At 46.6% G+C, this 21,053-nt stretch overlaps 1 protein-coding gene across 5 annotated transcripts in view; it reads right to left on the reverse strand.

The window, feature by feature from the left end:
• PCNT (pericentrin) overlaps positions 1-21,053 on the reverse strand; it is a 218,297-nt gene that overhangs the window by 105,242 nt on the left and 92,002 nt on the right. For 4 of the 5 annotated variants that reach the window (XM_050916458.1, XM_050916455.1, XM_050916457.1 and 1 more), the window contains 5 exons: positions 8,360-8,572; positions 6,209-6,247; positions 2,349-2,578; positions 1,862-1,981; positions 1,382-1,402 (listed from right to left, as the gene is read on the reverse strand). In XM_050916458.1, coding sequence (XP_050772415.1) covers positions 1,382-1,402; positions 1,862-1,981; positions 2,349-2,578; positions 6,209-6,247; positions 8,360-8,572 — 623 coding nt within the window. The remainder of the gene's footprint in view (positions 1-1,381; positions 1,403-1,861; positions 1,982-2,348; positions 2,579-6,208; positions 6,248-8,359; positions 8,573-21,053) is intronic. The other variant, XM_050916454.1, reaches the window with a different exon arrangement.

A 21,053-nucleotide genomic window follows, 5' to 3' on the forward strand; every position in this document is an offset into this window, starting at 1 on the left:
AAGGGAACAAACACTTCCACAACCTTCACTCTAATCTCAAACCCTGAGATGGTGGTTCTGATCACCACCTGGCAATTCTTTTTTTCACAATATAGCTCTATTAGATATTAACTTATTTTAGAAGGTGAGAAAGTGGGCAAGTGTGGATCTGTTACAGTGATTATGTTCAGAGAACAAGAACTTCAGGCCATTGTACTGTAGCAGAATTGTCTCAGCCAATCACAGGGCATGTGTGCTATATATTTACTGGTTGTAAATGTTCAGAACAGCAAATAAATATAAGCTAATTTTTACAGGTCTCATTCCTTCCTCATCTCTACATGTGCTGTTTTATTGGTGAGTAAAAGGCTGTTCCAAAACTTAATCTAATATCTTCGACAGTAAACAAGGGCATTTTCCAACTGCTACTAGAATGCTTGTCATTTTGCACACACCCCAGATTCATTTCTTTTTACGATTTTCTTTTATGATTTTAGGATTACTCAAGACTTAGTAGAGGCCAGACCAGAAACATGTCTTTGAAGGGGGGATGCTCAACCCACACAAAATCAGCTTAAACTGATTTTGATCAGCTTAAACAGTTATTTGACCTTCAAACTTTAAACAAATACATGATTTAAGCTTCCTTGGATAGGTCACCTTAAACTTTCCTCTACCTTTTGCTGAAATATGTTTATAAAACAGTCTATATAGCTGTTGGCAAGATTTTCTAAATAGATCAACACATCAGTATTCTGTCTCGAACACTATGCCCAGGTAAAGGGAGAATGAAACAGCTAGAACTCCTAAGATGATAAACAGGAAGTAGAACTACATTAAACTTTAGGACCCTATACAATGACGCTGACAAATGATTGGTCTGGTTGTCTGGAAAACTCCACTGTCCTGAGAGTTTAATTGTTTATACCACATGACATTTAAAGATTTAGAATTTTACAGACTTGATACAGATGAAGAATTAGAAATAAAGTTAGTAACATGTACAACCATATAAACATAAAATATGTGAAAAGTGATGTCACAAATAGAACCGGACAGCTGAGGCATAGGGAAAACGATTCCATGCTACTTATTTCCCAAAAGTTTGTTTTCTTTTCACAGTATGTATTAGAACAATAAATTGTTTTTACAAGAGCAATTACATGAGGCTGTATTCGATCAATAAAGCCAGAAAAGTAAAGAAGTTAGAAATAGGAAGTTAAATACAAAGCATTTTTTCCAGAGTAAGAGTTTGACAAAGCTAAACATGAATCCCCTACGTGCAATCAGTCTAAGCAGATTTTACATTCAAGGAAGGCAAAAAAGCAAAGCAGATCTGAATAAGCAGAATTGAGGGGGAAGGGAGAAAGGACGAGGGGATGCTCATGCTATTTTTCCATACCTGGAGAGTCAATTCAAAGATCTGTAATGTTCATTTATGTGAGAGAGAGAAAAAAACAAACAAAAATTAAACTTTTAAATTGAATATCAAACAAGCATCTGAAGAAAAAAAGGAAAAAGGCCAGATGCCATAATTTCTAGTGTCAATATTTTGCTCTCTCTAAATCAAACCAATCTGATATGGTTGGCAACACTTTACTGTAATACACACAAACATACCATTTCCTACAATCGCACTAACAAAACCAAAATTAAGATATGCACCAACACTCATACCACCAAAATTGTACTTCAGCCAGTTTTAAGAAAGAGCTGATTAATTCAGTACTCTGGATTTCCTAAAATACTTGAGAAAATAATTATACTAACTGTGATATTCAACAAAGCAAGCAACCACAGATATCCAAATGTAAATCCACTTTGGGCAATTTACTAAATATAAACTAAAAGATACACAGTCACTACATGTGGTTTTACCTACCCCGTATTGTCTAGGCTCTCCAGATGTCTGGGATTTTCCTGACAGCTTTAACTGATCTTCTAGTTTCTGAATTTCTTGCTGAAACTCATCACGTTCATGTTCTCGCTCTATAGCTTGTTCCTGCAAGATGAAAAAAATTGTTTTTCATTTTTGCTATGAGGAAGCTGTTGTCTGCATTTTCCTTTTTTCTTGCATTTGCTTGGCAGTTCTAGAAGCCAAGTAAGAATTTACAAGGACAATAGGAGATTATTATTTCAATTTACAAAACAAATGAACGACAAAAACATGGAAAGAAAAAGCTACTTTCCATACTCCTATAGATCAGGAAACTTTTAAACACAATCAGTCATCCTTGGTTTTACAAGGAGAAACACAAAGGTCTTATTTTCGATAAAACCAAAACTATCCTGGAAGAGACTTATCACAAAATAGGAGAAAGTGTTTTTCCTCTCCAAAGCTGCAGAAATTGGGTGTTGAGCTTGCTTACATCCATGAACTGTCGTTGACTTCTAAGTTGTTTTTCAAGGACTTGAATTTGCTGCCTTAGATCAGTAACCTCCAATGACTTCTTTGCCAACTTCTGATTTTGATCCATCTGTTCTTCAAGTTCCACTTCCAAAGCCTTCATCTGAGAGCGCAAGGTGGAATGGTCCTTCTCTGCCTGGCACTGCAGTTCTAACTTCTCTTTTGCTAAAAATTCTACTTCTTTTAGTAAACCTAACCACACAGAGAATGGTAAGAGAGTAAGCCAGTCAGTCCAGAAATATGCAAATCAGATGTTTAAAATTATATTTGATGCATATAACACACACACACCTTCAACACATCAGCACCAAAGGGGAATTTTTAAAATACTTAAAGAAGAGAGAGGCACCCAACTCCCCTACCATGTCTTTGAAAATCTTGCCCCCTGACAACAAAATAATTACATATGCAATACCAGCCATGTCCAGTGGAAATAAGTCATAGTTCGTGATTAGTTGATTAACCAATCTATGGCTACAAATTGAGCTTTCAGCAAACAGGATATACTGTTTGGAGGATCCAAACTAAGATGCCAATATAAAGGCTTTTTGGAAAACATCAAATTAATTCTAACACTTCTCTGGTTGTAAGTAACCTGAACACACAGATGAGAATCAGGAGGTCTAACTTTTAAATGTATTATGTTTAAAAGGAGGGTGGTGAAAGAACTATTATTCTGCCTTTTAAACGTGCAATTTGTATCTTCATTATTTGCGAAAAAAGCTTTTCCTTACAGTAACAAAGAGGCGTGGCCTCCCTCAGAGACTGGCAGCGAGGGTAGACCACACCCACGTAATGCACGGAACCAGGAAGTTGACACCACCACTCCAGAACCATTTGTCTGTTGCCCACCAGACCCAGGATGACAGACTGGGGAGCATTCGCCCCCGATGGAGAACCTAGACTGTTTGCTGGGTGCTTAACCCATGCTGTTGCCCAATTCCTGGCCTGAGCCCCACAGACCGTAGGTGGTGCTTGCCCTTGCCCGAGGGGGCCAGTGCACTAGATTGCCTGGGCCCCTGAACTGTCCCTAACTATAGTATCCTGCTTGATGACTGGAGCCCTAGACTGTTCGGGGGCTTGCCTCATCTACAGGCTTGGGCCCCTTGAATCATTCACTCTCTCCCAAGTGAGGGCTGAGCCAGCGAGACTGCTAGCTTCCCTCTTTGATAGAGTACTCCAGGGGGGTGACAGCAAAGAGGTGTGGCCTCCCTCAGAGACTGGCAGCGAGGGAGGGCCATACACCCCTACACGCCTACAATTACCAACATCTAGAAATTCAGTAAGGCAAGAGGATTCAGTAGATAGTGTTGTCAACCTTTTAACTGTTTTCAGATTTGTAAGTGCCCACAACAGAATTCTGAAATAGATTTAAATGAAAAACAGACAAATTTCAGTCACCAAATGTCAGATTCATACTTCTCAAGGACGAGTTTGAAAAAAACTGGTGGACACAGCAATTTTATCCCCACCAAATCGTGAGTAACAATGGAGAATGAACTATATATTTTAACTGATGAGTAGCTGAGTCTTTTTAGCTTTAAAATGAGTTTTATTGCCATCTGTGGAACAAAACAACTGCTTAAATGAGAATCTGAAAATTAAAAAAATTCTTACCACCTACTTCCTATTCAAAAAAGCCAGTGTCTCTATGGAATCTAATTAGGCTCATAAACTCTATGCAGAATGGGAAATTTGTTGCCAAAACTTAACTGATTGTGTTTAGTCTGCAGAAGAGAAGAATGGGGGTGGATTTGATAGCTGCTTTCAACTACCTGAAAGGGGGTTCCAAAGAGGATGGATCTAGAGTGTTCTCAGTGGTACCTGATGACAGAACAACGAGTAATGGTCTCAAGTTGCAGTGGGGGAGGTTTAGGTTGGATATTAGGGAAAACGTTTTCACTAGGAGGGTGGTGAGGCACTGGAATGGGTTACGTAGGGAGGTGGTAGAATCTCCTTCCTTAGAGGTTTTTAAGGTCAGGCTTGACAAAGCTCTGGCTGGGATGATTTAGTTGGGAATTGGTCCTGCTTTGAGCGGGAGTTGGACTAGATACCTCCTGAGGTCCCTTCCAACCCCAATATTCTATGATTAATGCAATGTGAGTCAATTAATGCTTTGTCAGTCTTGTTATTTTTCTCTCCTTTTGTTGTTACAGAGGAGTCTGATTCTCAAAATGTATAGATATATAATTAAAGGTAACACTAATAGATTGTCAGGTCACTGTTTGGACTCTGAGTAGAGAATCAAATTGATATTGTTTTATCAATGCTAGCTCCAGTCATGCAACCCCTCTTGGGTAACTCAAAAAATCATACTAGAAAATGCTATGGTAGGTTTCATTAGGAAGCTCATTTTTCACATCAACATAACAATTTTTATACAAATACCCAGCACTACAAACAATAATTCCAAACAAGAGGAAGAGTACTACTTTAAATTTTAAAAAATGTGATTTGTTAAATTAGAAAAAATAAAAAAGGAAACATTATAAGTTCGCACTCCTAGTATAAGTAGCTTGTTAGGCTTTTAACAGTTAACTTCTACAATAGCTGGAGTTTAACTAGATGGTGAATTTCAAAACCCAATCCTGTTTACATATCACAGACAGACTCTCAATCATGCGACAGGGTCCGATTTAAGGACAAGGGCCTAGTAGGCATGTGAGGGTAAGTCTACACTGCAAAAAAATAATAAAAAAAAAAATCCCATAGTAGCATTTGAGAGAGAGCTGGAAAACACATGTTCCCGGGCGCTTGACAAACAAAAGGAATGGAGCTGCAGCAGTTGGAGAGACCACTCAGCTCTGCCCTCTCCCTATATCCTGGACTGTGATCTGGCCAGATAATCCCACCTCAGCTGCCTAAAAAATGCAGTCCCCCAACTCGTGTCCTTTCCCGACAAGCCTAGAGCTGTCCTGCATACACAAGTATCCAAGGGCATACATTTTGGGGCTTCTCAGAAGAAAAGCACTGCTCCTCTTAATTTATCAGAGCCATATGTGTATTATGCACACAATCATGTATAGAGAAAGCGTTACGGTTGCATTTTTGAGCTAGCTCAAAATTTCTCATATGCATATAAAAGCAAAACTTTTGTTTGCATTTATTTTAGCATTAGACTTTAGTAGTCATTTAAAGCCATTTGTCTCCCTTATTTTTCTGTTCATTCCTTCCTCCGAGAATCCTGATCTCTTTCCCCTCTATCTTTTCCACTATTTCCCTTCAGATTCATTTTTCCTCCTCTACCAATTTCCCCTATATTTTCTTTCAAGAGAACTCGTCCTTCCCGTTAGTCCATTCTTATCTTTCTCTTGTCCTCCTCCTCCTGCTCCCCATTCCTATTCTCTCTTCATTCTGCTCCCACAATCCTTCTCCCAGTTCCTTCTATTCTCTTTCATTCACCATCTCTAGCTCTCCTGCACTTGGTGTTGCTACATTTTAAAATTACATTTACCCTCTAAGAAACCCAGTGCCACACCATTAGAACCTCATAGCATATTTATAAAACATTTTTGTCTGCTCAAAACAACAATTTTGGTTGCTTATAATTGCACTATGGGATTTAAGACTGACATCAGCAGATTGGTATCATTTAATAAATATTGATTAATGAATTAAGTTTTTTATATAATTAAAGTCTAGTGATTTTTGTTAAATTGTGAAAACAACATCTTAAACATGTCCATATTATTAATAATGTGGAGTATGTATTATTAATAACGTATTGGGCATAGTTCTGAAGTACTATTCCTCTTTGTTAGATTAAATTCCAAGTCATTAATTAATCCACATCATTTCTCATGAAGTCACACTGTTACAAACCTGAATCTTCCTTTTTTGCTACATTAGCAACAGGAACTCCTATTAATAGAAACACGTACAAGACAAAAAAAGGACATTTTGATTCATTCCATCTTCCAGATCACTAATGAGTTTAACACAGAATAGGGATAATGTCAAACTTTGCAGCATTCCTAAAGATAACTTGTCTCAATGTGGAGAAGTAGTTGTTAAATCATATATGCTGACCACGCACTACTGTTCTTACAGAGTCCATTTTGGGTACAATCTGCCAGGCACCCAGCTATCTCTTTACTGAGGTCCTACTGAATTCTTTCATCTGGCAATTCTTCCTCACAGCATCCTGTGTTTCTTACTTTCTTCCTCGCTAAGTGCTCAGAGCTCCTTTAACCTCTAAATCAGTCGTACACTGAAAAGCACTTCAGAGACCCTAAAATAACTGTACAGTGAAATCCTGACACTGCATTATTTCCAGTGGGACACATGACTCAAAGCCATAACCACCTGGCAACATAACGATCACAAAACAACATCAGTGTGTCCTGATATGATTATTTTATGTCTCTCTGTGGACATCTGAAACTCTGTCATCCTACACATGGCAGAAAATACTGTTTCTCCTTCCTCTCTTCCCCTCCTTTCTAGAAGCACTAGTCGGGGCAAATATTCTGGTGGACCTTATGTTGTAATCAGTCCATTGCTTGCTCAGCCTAAGACCAGGACAAACAGTGAGAGCTCAGCTGAGGCCTGTGGAGTCTACAAGTGGAGCAAGTTAGTGTCACAGCCACCACAGGTTATTTTCACTACTCAAGTCTTAGATTTTCCTCTGAAGGATATAATTATCTTTCCTCAGGCTAATACCATTTCAGAGATTTTGATACAGTGCCCCCATATCAGCAAATTGAGACAAAACATCAAGATTTTTGATGGCATCGTCCTGTGAGAGGAATGTGGGGTTGCAGGAGCCAGAGAGTAGGGAAGAGCCATGGGGACGGGGCAGAGAGACAGGAGATGGAGGGGATGGATAGGAGCGGAGGGAGTAGGTGTCAAGCGACAGAGGTTAGAGTGGTGGATAGGAGGAGAAAGGCAGGAGCGAGAACAAGGGTTGGATAGGAGCAGAGGGGGGAGGGGGCAAGTGGTAAATAGAAGTAGAAGAGGAGAGGTGCAGACCCTGAAGGTTCAGAGGCAGAACAGGAGCAGATAGGAACAGTGCTTTTAGGGGGAGGGTGGATAATTGGGACAGAATAGTCTAAAGAATGCCTGAAATTGAACTCAGTAGTCCTGAGACTCTACATTCCCCTGCTGTCAGCAAATAGCTGTCTAGTTGTCTAGAGTCCAGATCATTACAGCCTGCTCCTAGTTGTCCTTCCTAGATTGCTTGCCCCAGGGGTTTTGACTCATTGAATTCTAGTCTATAGGGAATTTATAGCAGATACCCATTACAATTTATCCTGCATCTTGAATTATTTTAGCCTTATCCAAGATATTTAACTACTTCCTGCATTTTCAGTCCATTTCCTTGGTATTGTGGTGGCATTCTAGAGCTTGTCTACACCACCATGCGGGCTCGATCTAAGATATGCAACTTCAGCTATGTGAATAGCGTAGCTGAAGCTGACATACTTAGATCTACTTACCACAGTGTCTTCACTGCAGTAAGTCGACAGCTGAAGCTCTCCCGTTGACTCCGCTTATGCGCCTCATTCTGGTGGAGTACCAGAGTCAACAGGAGAGCACTCAGCAGTCGATTATTCGCGTCTATCTGAGACGCGATAAACTGACCCCCACTGGATCGATCGCTGCCTGGGAGGTAATGTAGACATGCCCCTAGTGACACAGATCTACTTTTTCCCTTTCTTTCCTGCCTATGTTCTATCAGTTAACTACATTTTAGTTGACAGATCCTAATTACCAGTTACATCCCCTTCCATTCAGTATCCCCTTTAGTTCATCATGCTTATTTTTCCATTTTCCTTCCATTTGTCACCAGATATTGGAGTACTCCTCATTAACAGCAACAACATCTTATTTCTAAAAAAGTAAGTGTCATGTCTGGGTTTATTTATTTTCAAAGTTAACTGGAAGTCCCTGCTTTACCCTTTCCTGTCCTGAGCTATTCAATCAACCATTATACAAAAGAAATATCATAAATGTTATTAAAGCATTTCTTACCAACTTCTATTTCTCCTACGTTGGCAGCCAGAGCTTTCTTTTGACTTATTAGCATATCCCGCTCCTCACGGAGTATTGCCTGTTCCTGGGTTAGCTTCTGAAACTGTTCCTGCAAGCTCTCCAGTTCCAAAACAAGGCGTCGTTCAGACTCTTCTTTCAGGCTCATTGCCTCTTCTAAAGCTGCTTTCTCTACTACATAGCCTTCAATGATACCTAAAATCCAAAGGAAAAAGTAAATTAGAAGACTAGACACTGAATTTCTTACATAAAGTATTATCAACTAACTACTGAAACTATCACCAATAGGAAGGGAAGGTTAGTCATTTTGTGCAGTAACTGAGATTCTTCAAGATGTGTGTCCCTGTGGGTGCTCCACTTCGGGTGCTGGTGCATCCCAGCGCTGTTTATCCAAGATTTACAGTAGCAGTGTCCCCGCAGATCATGCCTGCGCAGTAGGCGGGTGGCAGTGCCGTTGGTGCCGCATGTAGCGTGCACACAACCCGAGGCCTTCAGTTTCTTCTCTACCACAGAGTCCCTACTGTGAACTCCAAAGTAGAGGGCAGGTAGTGGAGCACCCACAGGGACATACATCTCAAAGAACTTCAGTTCCTGCACGAGGTGAGTAACCTTCCCTTCTTCTTTGAGTGCTGTTACTGTGGATACTCCACTTCAGGTGACTGTACTGCAGTGCCCCTCAGAGGGCTGGGGGGACTTAGGGTTCGTTAGAGTCATTGAGGCAAGTATTGAGAGACCCACTATGGCATCAGCCCTGGAGTCATGAGTGATTGCATAGTGTTCAGCCAATGTGTGGACGGAGGCCCAAATGGCCTTACAAATCTCTAATTTTGGAACACTATGTAGAAATGCTATCAAGGTTGAAACAGATCTAGGAGAATGTGCTCTAATGTGTTCCGGTGGGTCAGTATTCTGCATATAATAGCACAGTTGAATGCATGTGGAGATCCAGTTAGACAATCTCTGAGTAGATACTGTCTCTCCTTTTGAGCGCTCAATAGTAGAGAAAGTCTAGGAGAATTCCGGAAGGGTTTGCTCCTTTCAAGGTAAAACACTAGTACACGTCTAACATCCAGTTAGTGCACGGTGGCCTCTCTTGGATTCCCATGAGGATTAGGGTAGAAAAGACGGTTACTTACCTTTGTAACTGTTGTTCTTCGAGATGTGTTGCTCATATCCATTCCAGTTAGGTGTGTGCGCCGCGCGTGCACATTCGTCGGAAAACTTTTACCCTAGCAACTCGGTGGGCCGGCAGGTCGCCCCCTAGAGTGGCGCCACCATGGCGCTTGATATATATCCCTGCCGGCCCACCCGCTCCTCAGTTCCTTCTTGCCGGCTACTCCGACAGTGGGGAAGGAGGGCGGGTGTGGAATGGATATGAGCAACACATCTCGAAGAACAACAGTTACAAAGGTAAGTAACCGTCTTTTCTTCTTCGAGTGATTGCTCATATCCATTCCAGTTAGGTGAATCCCAAGCCTTATGTAGGCGGTGGGGTCGGAGTGAAATGTGGCAGAATGAAAACTGCTGAGCCAGAGGCTACAGCATCTCCTGACTGTTGAACCAGGGCATACTGCGAAGCAAAGGTATGGACCGAGGACCAATGGAGCTGCGCGACAGATCTCGTGGGTAGGAACACGAGCCAGCAAGGCGGCAGATGAAGCCTGAGCCCTGGTAAACTGCACGATGATGTGGCTTGGGGAAAATATGAGCCAAATCATAACAAGTTCGGAAGTCTGCCATCACCCGAGATGTGATCCTCTGAGAGGAAAACAAGCAAGCCCTCCCTTTGGCCCGCTACCGTGACAGAGCTGGGGCACCTTACGAAATGGTTCTGGCAGCGCAATATAAATGCGAGCACTCCACAGATGTCCAAGGAGTGCAATGGTTGTGCCCATTGCGTTGAGCTGTGGGTAACATGAAAGGCCGAAACCACCTTAGGGAGGAAAGCCGGGTGCGGTCATAACTGCACCTTGTCTTTGTGAAACCTAGTGTACGGCGGAACCCTCGTAAGAGCTCTGAGCTCGGAGACCCGTCTGGCCGATGTAACAGCTACGAGGAAAGTTTGTCGTCCAAGACGGGTATATCAGAGGGCCAGTCGTGAACGGCTCGACTGGGGGAGACATAAGTCTGATTAAAACTAGGTTGAGGTCCCAGGTTGGGGCTGGCGGCGCACCCGAGGGTACAAGCTCTCCAAGCCCTTGAGGGATCTCGAACCCATAGAGCATGAGAACACGGAACGTCCACCTTAGCCTGGCTGGAAGGTAGAGATGGTTGCTGAGTGTATCCTCAGCGATGATACTGCCAGGACCTGCCGCTGAAGGCCAGAGGTAGGCCAAATAGAGGGGGTCGAGACCTCAGCAGGAGCAAGATCGAGCGTATTGCAGCTGTAGAAGAAATGCTTCCACCTGGCCCGGTATGTTGACCAGGTGGAAGGCTTCCTGTCACCCCGGCTCAGTTACGCAGCGGCCACACCGTGAGGCGAAGAGGCTGCAGGTCCGAGTGACGAAGCCTGTTGTTGCCCTGAGTGATGAGGTCTGGGTGGGGTGGCAGGGTAATTGGGTCTGTTATTGACAGGCCGAGCAACGTGGTATATCACTGCTGCCTGGACCACTCTGGAGTGATCATGATGATGCGCGCTCTGCCCCTGCGGAGTTTGAGCAGGACCTAATGAACCAGTGGGAACAGTGGGAAGGCATAATGGAGTTGGCCTTTCCACGGCATCAGGAATGCGCCCAAGACCGATCCTGAGGAGAGACTTTGGAAGGAGCAGAACATCTGGCATTTTCTGCTCTCTCGGTGAGTGAACAGGTCTATGTGAGGAAACATCTCCGCTTCTGGACAGCAGAACGCCTCACATGGGGCAGAGTGATCACTCGTAAGACAGGAAAGACCTGCTGAGTCCAAGCGCCAAGACGTTCCGAACGCCTGGGAGAAGGGACGTCACCAGCTCCATCGAGTAGGCCATGCAAAAGTCCCGGAAATGGATGGCCTCCTGACAAAAAAGTGGGGGGGAGGACCATGTCCCTCCCTGGATACTTATGAAGCACATGGCCGCTGTGTTGGCTGTAAACACCGAGATACAACGGCCTCGCAGCTGCCGCTGGAACCCCTGGTACGCCAGGCGGACTACTCTCATTTTTGGGGCATTGAAGTGGAATGCCAGCTCCCGAGAAGACCAAAGGCCTTAAGCTCGGAGGTGACCGTGAGCACTTGAGCAGAGAGATGATGCGTCCGTCGTCAGGGGCAGTGAGGGCTGGGGCGGAGGAAACCGCCTCCCTGCCCACACCAGGGAGGGAGTTAGCCACCACTCTAGGGAGCCTAAGGTGCTCGAGGGAACGGTGACTACCATGACCATTGGCTCCCTGTCCGGGTGGTACGCCGAGGTGAGTCGGACTTGGAAAGGACGGAGGCGGAGCTTGGCATGTTTGGTTACCAACTTGCGGGCAACCATGGACCCAGGAGACTGAGACAAGTACGAGCCGAGGTCGTTGGGAAAGCCTGCAGACCTCAGATGATTGTTGCCATCGCCTAAAACCGCAGTTGTGATAAGCAGGCTCCGGCTAGGTAGGAGACCAAGATAGCTCCTAGGAAGTCCAACCTCTGCGTGGGAACCAGAGTGGATTGCTCTATAGTGATCATCAGGCCTCGACCTGTGAATAAGACCGTGACGATGCCCACGCGCTGAGTGGTTTGTGTCTCAGAGTCTCCTCGGATAAGCGAATCGTCCAGATACGGAAAAACGCATATCCGACATCAGCGAAGGTAGGCGGCGACTATGGCCGTAAACCAGAAGTACTGACAGTCAGCTAGAAGGCGGAGGTATCTCCTGTGCGGAGGGAAGATGGCGTAGCGAAAGTACGCGTCCTTCATATCCAGGGCGGCATAGTAGCCCCCAGGAGGCAAGGATGGAATAATGGTTCCCAGGGATACCGTGCAGAACTTCAACCTTATCCTAAACCGGTTGAGTCCGTGCAGGACTAGGAAGGTCTGAGACCTGCGTTCGAGTGGGGAACTAGGGCATAACGGGAGTAAAACCCCTTGCCCCTTTCGTCCATCGGCGTCTGCACCTCTTGTACGAGGAATTGCTCGTGAGAGGGGTCCCTGAACGGGGACAGGGCTGGAATAAATTAGAGGTGGTATCTATGCTCCACCGTGCGCAGGATCTAGCGATCTGAAATTAACTAGGGCCACGCCAGGAGAAAGCGGGATTGGGATCCCGGTCTGTGACTGGTACACCGCCCTCAGGCGCACCTTGGAAGGTTCGTCTGCGACCGCCTTGGCCTCGCCGTTTGCCAAAGTCCTGTCTCTGGCTAGGCACAGAGTATGGCGGGTGGGGGCAGAAAGGCCTGCGTTTGGTCGCTGGCAAATGCATGCTGAGAGAGCGCATTAGGACCCTATCGTCCATTAGGCTTGGCAGCCTGGGGCTGTCTTTGCCGCGAAAGGCCTTTACCACAAAGGGTAAATCCGGAATGGCATACTGCAGCTCCGGCCGGAGGTTTAAAACCTGGAGCCATGAGATGCACCTCATGGCGACACCAAAGGCCAGAGTCCTGGCTGGAGAGTCTGCTGCATCGAACGAGGCCTGGAGGGATGCTCTGGGTACCTTTTTCTTTTCCCCCGTCCTCCAAGACGGCAGCGAACTCTTGGCCGGTTTCGGGGCTGGCGCCCGCTGGCCATCATATCAGAATCGTGGTCCTGAGCATAAGATCTGCGCATGTGGGATGACACGCATGCGTGTCCGAATGGCCATGGAGGTACTAAAAGAAGGCACAGGCAGAGTCTCTGACTCTATCGGACCTTGCCCAACTCGGCACCAGGAGCCGGCACCGGGATGCGTACCGGTACCTGGAACGAGATCCAGACCCGCAACCAGAATGGTGCCTGGAGGTCGACCGAGATCTCGAGGCTCGGGGAGAGACTACAGGAGTCAAGGTACCTGTCGCGGTGCCGGGAGTCGGAACGGTGCCGATAGCGGGTCGGCGAATGGGATACCGACCGGTGCAGCGAGTGCGACTAGTACCGATGAGGAAAACAGCACCGGGACTGCAAGTGGTGTCGGGCGTGCCGACAGGATCTGGAGTGTCTGCGGGACCGTGATCATGAACGGTGCTGCTCTGCTGTGCTGACAGAGGATGGTCACATGAAGAGACTGTATTACCCGCACCGGCGGTGCCGGGGTCAGGCAGCATCGACTCTGTCATGGCAATGAGATCCCTCGCCGTTGGTAATGCCTCCAGCATGGAGGGAACAGCAGGCTCAACCACAGTGCATACTGGGGAGCTGTCAGGCACCGGATTCGAAGGCCCTCATGGGACCGGGATCGACGGTACCGAGGTCGTCAGAGCTTCGGTGGGCGTCGGTGCCGGGCGATCCGAGTTAGATGAGCTGTGTGGCTGCGGTGCCGTCGGCACGGAAGCAGCAGGAGCAATAAGCTCAACCACGGCGCGCGCCGGGGAGCCGTCAGGCACCGGATTCCACGGCCCTTGTGGGACTGGAATCGATGGTGCCGACGTTGTCGGTGCCTCAGAGGTGTCGGTGCCGGGCAATCCGACTAGACGAGCTGGCTGCGGCGCCGTTGGCACGGAAGCAGCAGGAGCAGTAGCTCAACCACGGCGCGTGCCGGGGAGCCGTCAGGCACCGGATTCTACGGCCTTTATGGGACCGGGATCGACGGTGCCGACGTCGTCGGTGTCGCAGCAAGTGTCGGTGCGGGGCGATCCGACTGAGACGAGCTCTCTGGCTGCGGTGCCGTTGGCACGGAAGCAGCAGGAGCAATAGCTCAACCACGGCGCGTGCCGGGGAGCCGTCAGGCACCGGATTCTACGGCCTTTATGGGACCGGGATCGACGGTGCCGACGTCGTCGGTGTCGCAGCAAGTGTCGGTGCGGGGCGATCCGACTGAGACGAGCTCTCTGGCTGCGGTGCCGTTGGCACGGAAGCAGCAGGAGCAATAGCTCAACCACGGCGCGTGCCGGGGAGCCGTCAGGCACCGGATTCTACGGCCCTTGTGGGACCGGGATCAACGGTGCCGACGTCGTCGGTGCCGCAGCAGGTGCTGGTGCCAGGCGATCCGACTAGACGAGCTCTCTGGCTGCGGTGCCGTTGGCACGGAAGCAGCAGGAGCAGAAGCTCAACCACGGCGCGTGCCGGGGAGCCGTCAGGCACCGGATTCTACGGCCCTTGTGGGACCGGGATCGACGGTGCCGACGTTGTCGGTGCCGCAGCAGGTGTTGGTGCCAGGCGATCCGACTTAGACGAGCTCTCTGGCTGCGGTGCCGATGGCACGGAAGCAGCAGGAGCAGTAGCTCAACCACGGCGCGTGCCGGGGAGCCGTCAGGCACCGGATTCTACGGCCCTTGTGCGACCGGGATCGACGGTGCCGACGTCGTTGGTGCCTCAGCAGGTGTCGGTGCCGGGCGATCCGACTTAGACGAGCTCTCTGGCTGCGGTGCAGTCGGCACGGAAGCAGCAGGAGCAGTAAGCTCTACCACGGCGTGTGCCGGGGAGCTGTTAGGCACCGGATTCAATGGCCCTGGGGGACTGGAATCGACGGTGCCGATGCCATCGGTGCCTCTGCAGGTGTCGGTGCCGGGCCATCCGACTTAGGCGAGCTCTCTGGCTGCGATGCAGGTGGCACGGAAGCAGCAGGAGCAGGGGGCTCTACCACGGCGTGTGCCGGGGAGCCGTCAGGCACCAGCAGGAATTGTAGGCTCTCTCAACCTCGGAGGAAGGGAGCGGTGCCGAGTCGACTTCGGTGCCGGCGACGGCCGGTGCCGAAAGGCCTTGGCAGTACCGGCGGAGTCCGGTGCCGAGGAGGCGCTTCTGCCAGCCGCTTGATCGTCGCTCGGCGCCCAAGGTGGAGGGGTAAGTGAAAGTCCCGCTCCTTTTTGTTCTCGGCTTAAAAGCCTTGCAAATGGGGTACTTAGCTGTCAAGTGATTCCCTGAGGCACTTCAAACAGGAGTCGTGTGGATCTCCCTTCGGCATCGGCTTCTGGCAGGCCGAGCCCATTTTAAAACCCGGTGAGCCGTGCATGGGCTCCGGCACCGGGTTCATGGAAGGGGCTACTTCCTGAACCCCGCTAACAATTATCAATCTAACTATGTTAGCAGAGAAAAAACGTATAACTATACAAATATATATATAAAGGAATTATAACTGTATAACTATATACGAGAACTACGAGTAGCTAGGGAAGTGGAGGTCAGCTAAGCCGCGCTCCACTGTTCCAACGACCGACACGGGCGGTAAGAAGGAACTGAGGAGCGGGTGGGCCGGCAGGGATATATATCAAGCGCCATGGTGGCGCCACTCTAGGGGGCGACCTGCCGGCCCACCGAGTTGCTAGGGTAAAAGTTTTCCGACGAATGTGCACGCGCGGCGCACACACCTAACTGGAATGGATATGAGCAATCACTCGAAGAAGAATGTAGGGAGATGGATTGGTTGGTTCAGATGAAATGTAGATGTAACCTGTGGTAGGAATTTTGGGTGCGGACAAAGCATGACCTTCTCTTTGAAGAATATTGTGTATGTATGGAGGATCAGCCATGAGCGCACCTATCTCACTCACCCTTCTGGCAGAAGTAATAGAAAGGCCACTTTCATGGACAAATGTGGAATGGAACAGATGGCTAATGGTTCAAATGGTGATATGGTAAGGCATCTCAGCACCAGATTGAGGTCCACGTTGGGGTAGGCCAACAAACTTCTGCGTAAATGTTCAGGAGACCTGTGTGGATGTGTTTACTAGTTTGGCCCGCGAATGTTGAGGTTCCATCTATCTCCTGATGGACCGCTGTAATGGCCGCTAGATGAACTTTGATCAAGCTCATTGTTAAATCTGAACTTTTCAGCTCCAGTAGGTATTCCAGCACTAGTGGTACTGCAGAGGCTGTTAATTGTCTTTCTTGACACCAGGTAGAGAACCTCTTCCATTTTTGAAGGTAAGTATTACGCCTGGTCATCTTCCTGCTGTTTAATAACACATGTTTAACTTGTTCTGAGTAGATTAGTTCACCATGGTGGAACCATGTAGGAGCCATGCTTCTAAGTGGAGTAGATTCAAGTGAAGAGTACGACTGTGGTGCTGAGACAGCAGGTCTGCACTAGGAGGGAGGGCTTGTGGGGCACATATCGCCATTTGCATCAAATAAGGGCATCATGCTTGCCTTGGCCCTGTCTGTTCGTATCTAGTGTATGATGCATGAGATCAGTGGAAATGAATACATGAGTTGTGCCTCCATTTGTTTGCAGTTCCTTGGTTTAATGCATGGCCTGTAGCCAGGATCACCGGCACATCACTACTGCTGTGGCCCTGGTTCTGGCTGCAGTGTCTAGTGACACTTATAGGGCTGTTTTGGCTATCAGCTGACCCTCATTGATGATGGCTTGAAAACTGTGACCGTTTCTCCTTGAGGAGCTCTCCTATGAACGAGCTAAGTTTCATATAGTTATGATAGTAATATTTAGCTAACAATGAAGATTGGCTACTCTGAATTGTAGGGTGCCCCAAGAATAAACTTTACACCCAAACAGGTAGAGTCTTGCGTGTTCTTTCGCCTGTGGTGTAGATTTAAACTGTGGTTGCTTGCCACATTGATTCGCAATATTGACCACTTAGGTGTTGGGGGGCAGATGTGCAAAGAGAAAGTCTGCCCCTTTTGCACACTGGCAGAATTGAGACCGGTGTATGCCAGACGGTCTCTGCCGGTTCCAAGATGGCATTGTTGATAGGACGAGCAATCTTGGAAGTAGATGCTGGTTGTAGTATTTGTACCAGCTTGTGTTGGTTTGTCTGCACCTCCTCTAGTGGTATTTCCTGGCTGTGAGTGACCCACTTAAACAGTTCTTGAAACTGCCTGAAATTGTTGAGTCATCTGGTTGTATCTTGGCCCCCTATAGCTCCAAAGTGGTCGCTGTTCTTTTGGTGAGGAGTGGTGAAGTCAGAAGGTGTTTTGCTCCTGCATCTCCTCCTCGTCTTCGCTGGAAAATAGTGCGATGTTGTGAGAGCTGTTGGGATCTCCTCCATAGCCTGTCAGGGAATCCCCGGTACCGAGTATCGAGGAATGTGGTGCCGACGGTATCCCCAACTCTTTCTGGTGCAACAGAGACTGTGTCGTGCCAACGTCTGGACCATCAGTGCCATGACGTCCGCTCAGTGCCGACAAATGCTGTGACTATTTAGTCAGTGCGGCTGGTGCTGACTTGTTTTTCTCCACCGGTGCCAACTGTGTTGTCGGTGCCGAGGGCGTAGGCATGGTGCCTGACGAGATGCTCAGTGCCAAGTCCCTTGCATGTGAACTTGGTGCCATGGAGGAAGCATGTCTTTGTGTCTCCTTTGCTCGGACCTCGGCATTGCTGGAGGTGCCTGGAGTAGCATAGGTGCTCCCTTGAGCATATGTCGGCATTGGGAGTAGCGACCTGGCAGGAGTCACTCTTTTCGCAGTACTCTCTCCGGAGAATTCTGAGCGCTCTTTTTTGGTCTTTCATAGGGTATGTCTCCTTTTCCAGCTGGAGGAGCATCTAGAGAGGCAGTCTGCTTGTCCAAATCTGGTTGGAGGGATTTCTCCATTAAAATCATTTTTAGCCAGAGATCCCTATCACACTGGGCTCTGGTTCTCAAACTGCTTCAGTGGGGGCATTTTGGGGGTTATACCCCTCACCTAGTCAGTGTACACACAGTGAATGCCCATCTGAAATGGGCACAGCTTCATGGCAGGAGCCGCAGCGTTTGAAGCCTGAGGAGCCAGGCATCTTAACGGATAGCTACTTCCTCTCAGGGGATGATTAACAAAATAGTTTTTATCGGGGGGGGGCGTGGAGGAATTAACACTAACGGTAACTATAGCTTTCTAACTACCTACTTATCTAATTAAACTATTTTTTAACGATTTTTGGGAAGAGTGCTAATACTGCCCCAGAGCTCCGTCTTCAGCTGTGGACAGTTCACAAGGAACTAGAGGGCTCAGGTGTGCGTGCACAGCATACGGCATCAACGGCACCGCAAGACACCTACCCGTGCAGACATGGCTACCATAAACTTCCGATCAACAGTGCTGGGACGCACCAACACCCGAAGTGGAGCGCCCACAGGGACAGCACTTGAAGAACAAACCATTTATTTTAAATTCAATTACTGTATCTTAGTTCAATCGTAGAATAAAACCCATAACATACTAAGGGCATTTTAAGATGCTCCAAAGCCTGTCTTCAGGAGGAAAAAAAAAACAAAAAAACCTAAAATAAGGGCATATGACCAAAGAATCTGGCTAGTTCTCAGTATATGTATTGATGGTGCATACAAGATGTTTACATTTTCTTTGAGCTACTGAACAGGTCCAAGTTGTGTCAGAGGTGTGCCCTGCACAAATAATTGCACAGATTTATGAAAGAAATTCCTTAAAGAACAATTTAGATATCTACTAGCACAGTGGTTTTAAACCTGTGATCCGCAGATCCCTGGCAGTCCACAGACTATGGCTAAAGGGTCCACAAAGTTGTCGTTACCACAGAACAGTGGTTTTCAACCTGGGCTCTGCAGACTATGTCTAAGATTTCCAAAGGAGTCTGCATCCAAAATTTTTTTAGGGGTCCACAAATGAAAAAAAGGTTGAAAACCACTGTAAAAGCAACTCTGTTACACGTTAACTTTAAATCCACTGTATAAATCCATGGTACACCCACACCTTGAATAACGTGTGCAATTCTGGTCAATTGGAAAAAATTAAAGGTATTGAACAGCTTCCAAATGAAGCGAGAGTAAGAAGACTGAGACTGTTCAGCTTGGAAAAGAGAACTCAGGGAGGATATGATAGAGATCTATAAAATCATGAACGGTGTGGAGAAAATAAAATAGGGAAGTGTTAGTTATCTGTTCACGTAACACAAGAACAAGGGGCCATCCAATGAAATTAATAGGCAGAAGGTTTAAAATAAACATAAGGAAATATTTCTTCACAGAACACACAGTTGGCCTGTGGAGCTCGTTGCTAGGGGATCTTGTGAAGGCCAAAACCATAACTGGGTTCAAAAAATAATTAGATAAGTTCATGGAGGATAGGTCCATCCAAGGCAATTTGTCAAAAAGGCTGAGACGCAACCCCCTGGTCTGGGTGTGTCTAAACCTCTGACTGCTACCAACTGGGACAGGACAACAGGGCATGGATCACTCGATAAATTGCCCTGTTCAGTTCACTTCATCTGAAACATCTAGCACCAGCCCCTGTTGAAAGGCAAAATACTGGTCTGGGTGGGCTACTGGTCTGACCTAGTATAGCCATTTTTATGTTCTTAACAGTAAAATTTACCATGTACAAGAAACAAGAAAAGAATTTTCAAAAGGAGTATCACATCCATTCACATAATCATAAAGGCAAGGAGGCAGTCTCTTTTTGGTCATTAGTCTTATTTCTCTTTGGCAGGACTTTCAGTATAAAGCATGCTCCTTATGTTGTGACCAAGATCTCAAGTACTGATGGATTCCACCACTGCCTTTAGGGGCATGCCATGCTGCCATAACACATTTTTCCTGTTTAAAATATATTTGTAAGAGGGCGTAACACTCCAATATCGGCACTTCTTAAAATAGATATTTAAAGTTGAAATTCTCTCTCATTTAAATCCATGATTTCATGTCTTATTCATAACAGTTCTCTTCCCCTTCCTGCTTACAGCATCCTTGTATGTAACTGTGACAACCATTACCCTTCTCTAAACAGCCTCTCTCCCTCACTCTCCAAAGAAATGGACAACACAACCTTTTTGTTGATCAATTTCCTCATGTGTAAAATGGGCATAATATCTGCCTACAAAGGTTGGTATCGGGCTTAATTAGGTAACATTTCTGAGTGCTTTGAGCACATAAAGCACACTACAAAAAACTCAACAATACTATTAAACTAGTTATTTAACAAGGAATGACATTACATGCATTTTGGTGCAACCATCAGTCTTTTAAACCAATGCTGGCTTTTATTTCCCAAGTCGTCAGAAAACAACTGGTTTGTATTTCACTGGGTCTCACATTTCACGAAACCGACAGTATGTTTCCCCTATGCACCTCTTGGGACTTCTGTCCAAGAGAAGTTTCCAAACGCAACTGCTAATGACAGAGTTCCTTGATTATGTCCTGTAATACTCTGAGTAATTTTCATCACATCCTGCTAGTTTTAAAATTACAAACATCAAGTACTACAGTTACTTGTTTCTTTCATTGACAGACAAATTAAAATCATTATTTAGCAATTCCGATTTTGTCTGACAGTTGGTATTCAATGCTCTCCAGTTAATAGCCTTTTCTTTCTTTTGTTTCCCTTTGCATACATCCTCATCAAATATTTCCTTCTACTGTCACGTGGGTCCTTTCTGGACCAGCTGTGAGTACTGGGACCCACTGGGAAACTAGGCATCTCCCCTTCCCGAATAGTATAAAGCTCCCATTTCTAGCCATGCAAGAATGTGAGATACTGGTTTTTAAAGTCCTGACATTTTTAGCACTAATACAGTACTGAACACTGGGCCCATTCCAGGCCTCAGGTAAGTGTAATTCTGATGGTTGGGAGGCAAGTGCCATACTTGAGGGGAGAAACAGGACGTATCTGTTTCAAGTGACACAGGGATTTAGAATGCCAAAGTGGGCAGGAAAAGCAATCAAATATGCATTATAAATTCACTTAT

Source organism: Gopherus flavomarginatus, chromosome 10 (assembly GCF_025201925.1).
Source record: "Gopherus flavomarginatus isolate rGopFla2 chromosome 10, rGopFla2.mat.asm, whole genome shotgun sequence".
Lineage (NCBI taxonomy): Eukaryota > Metazoa > Chordata > Testudines > Testudinidae > Gopherus > Gopherus flavomarginatus.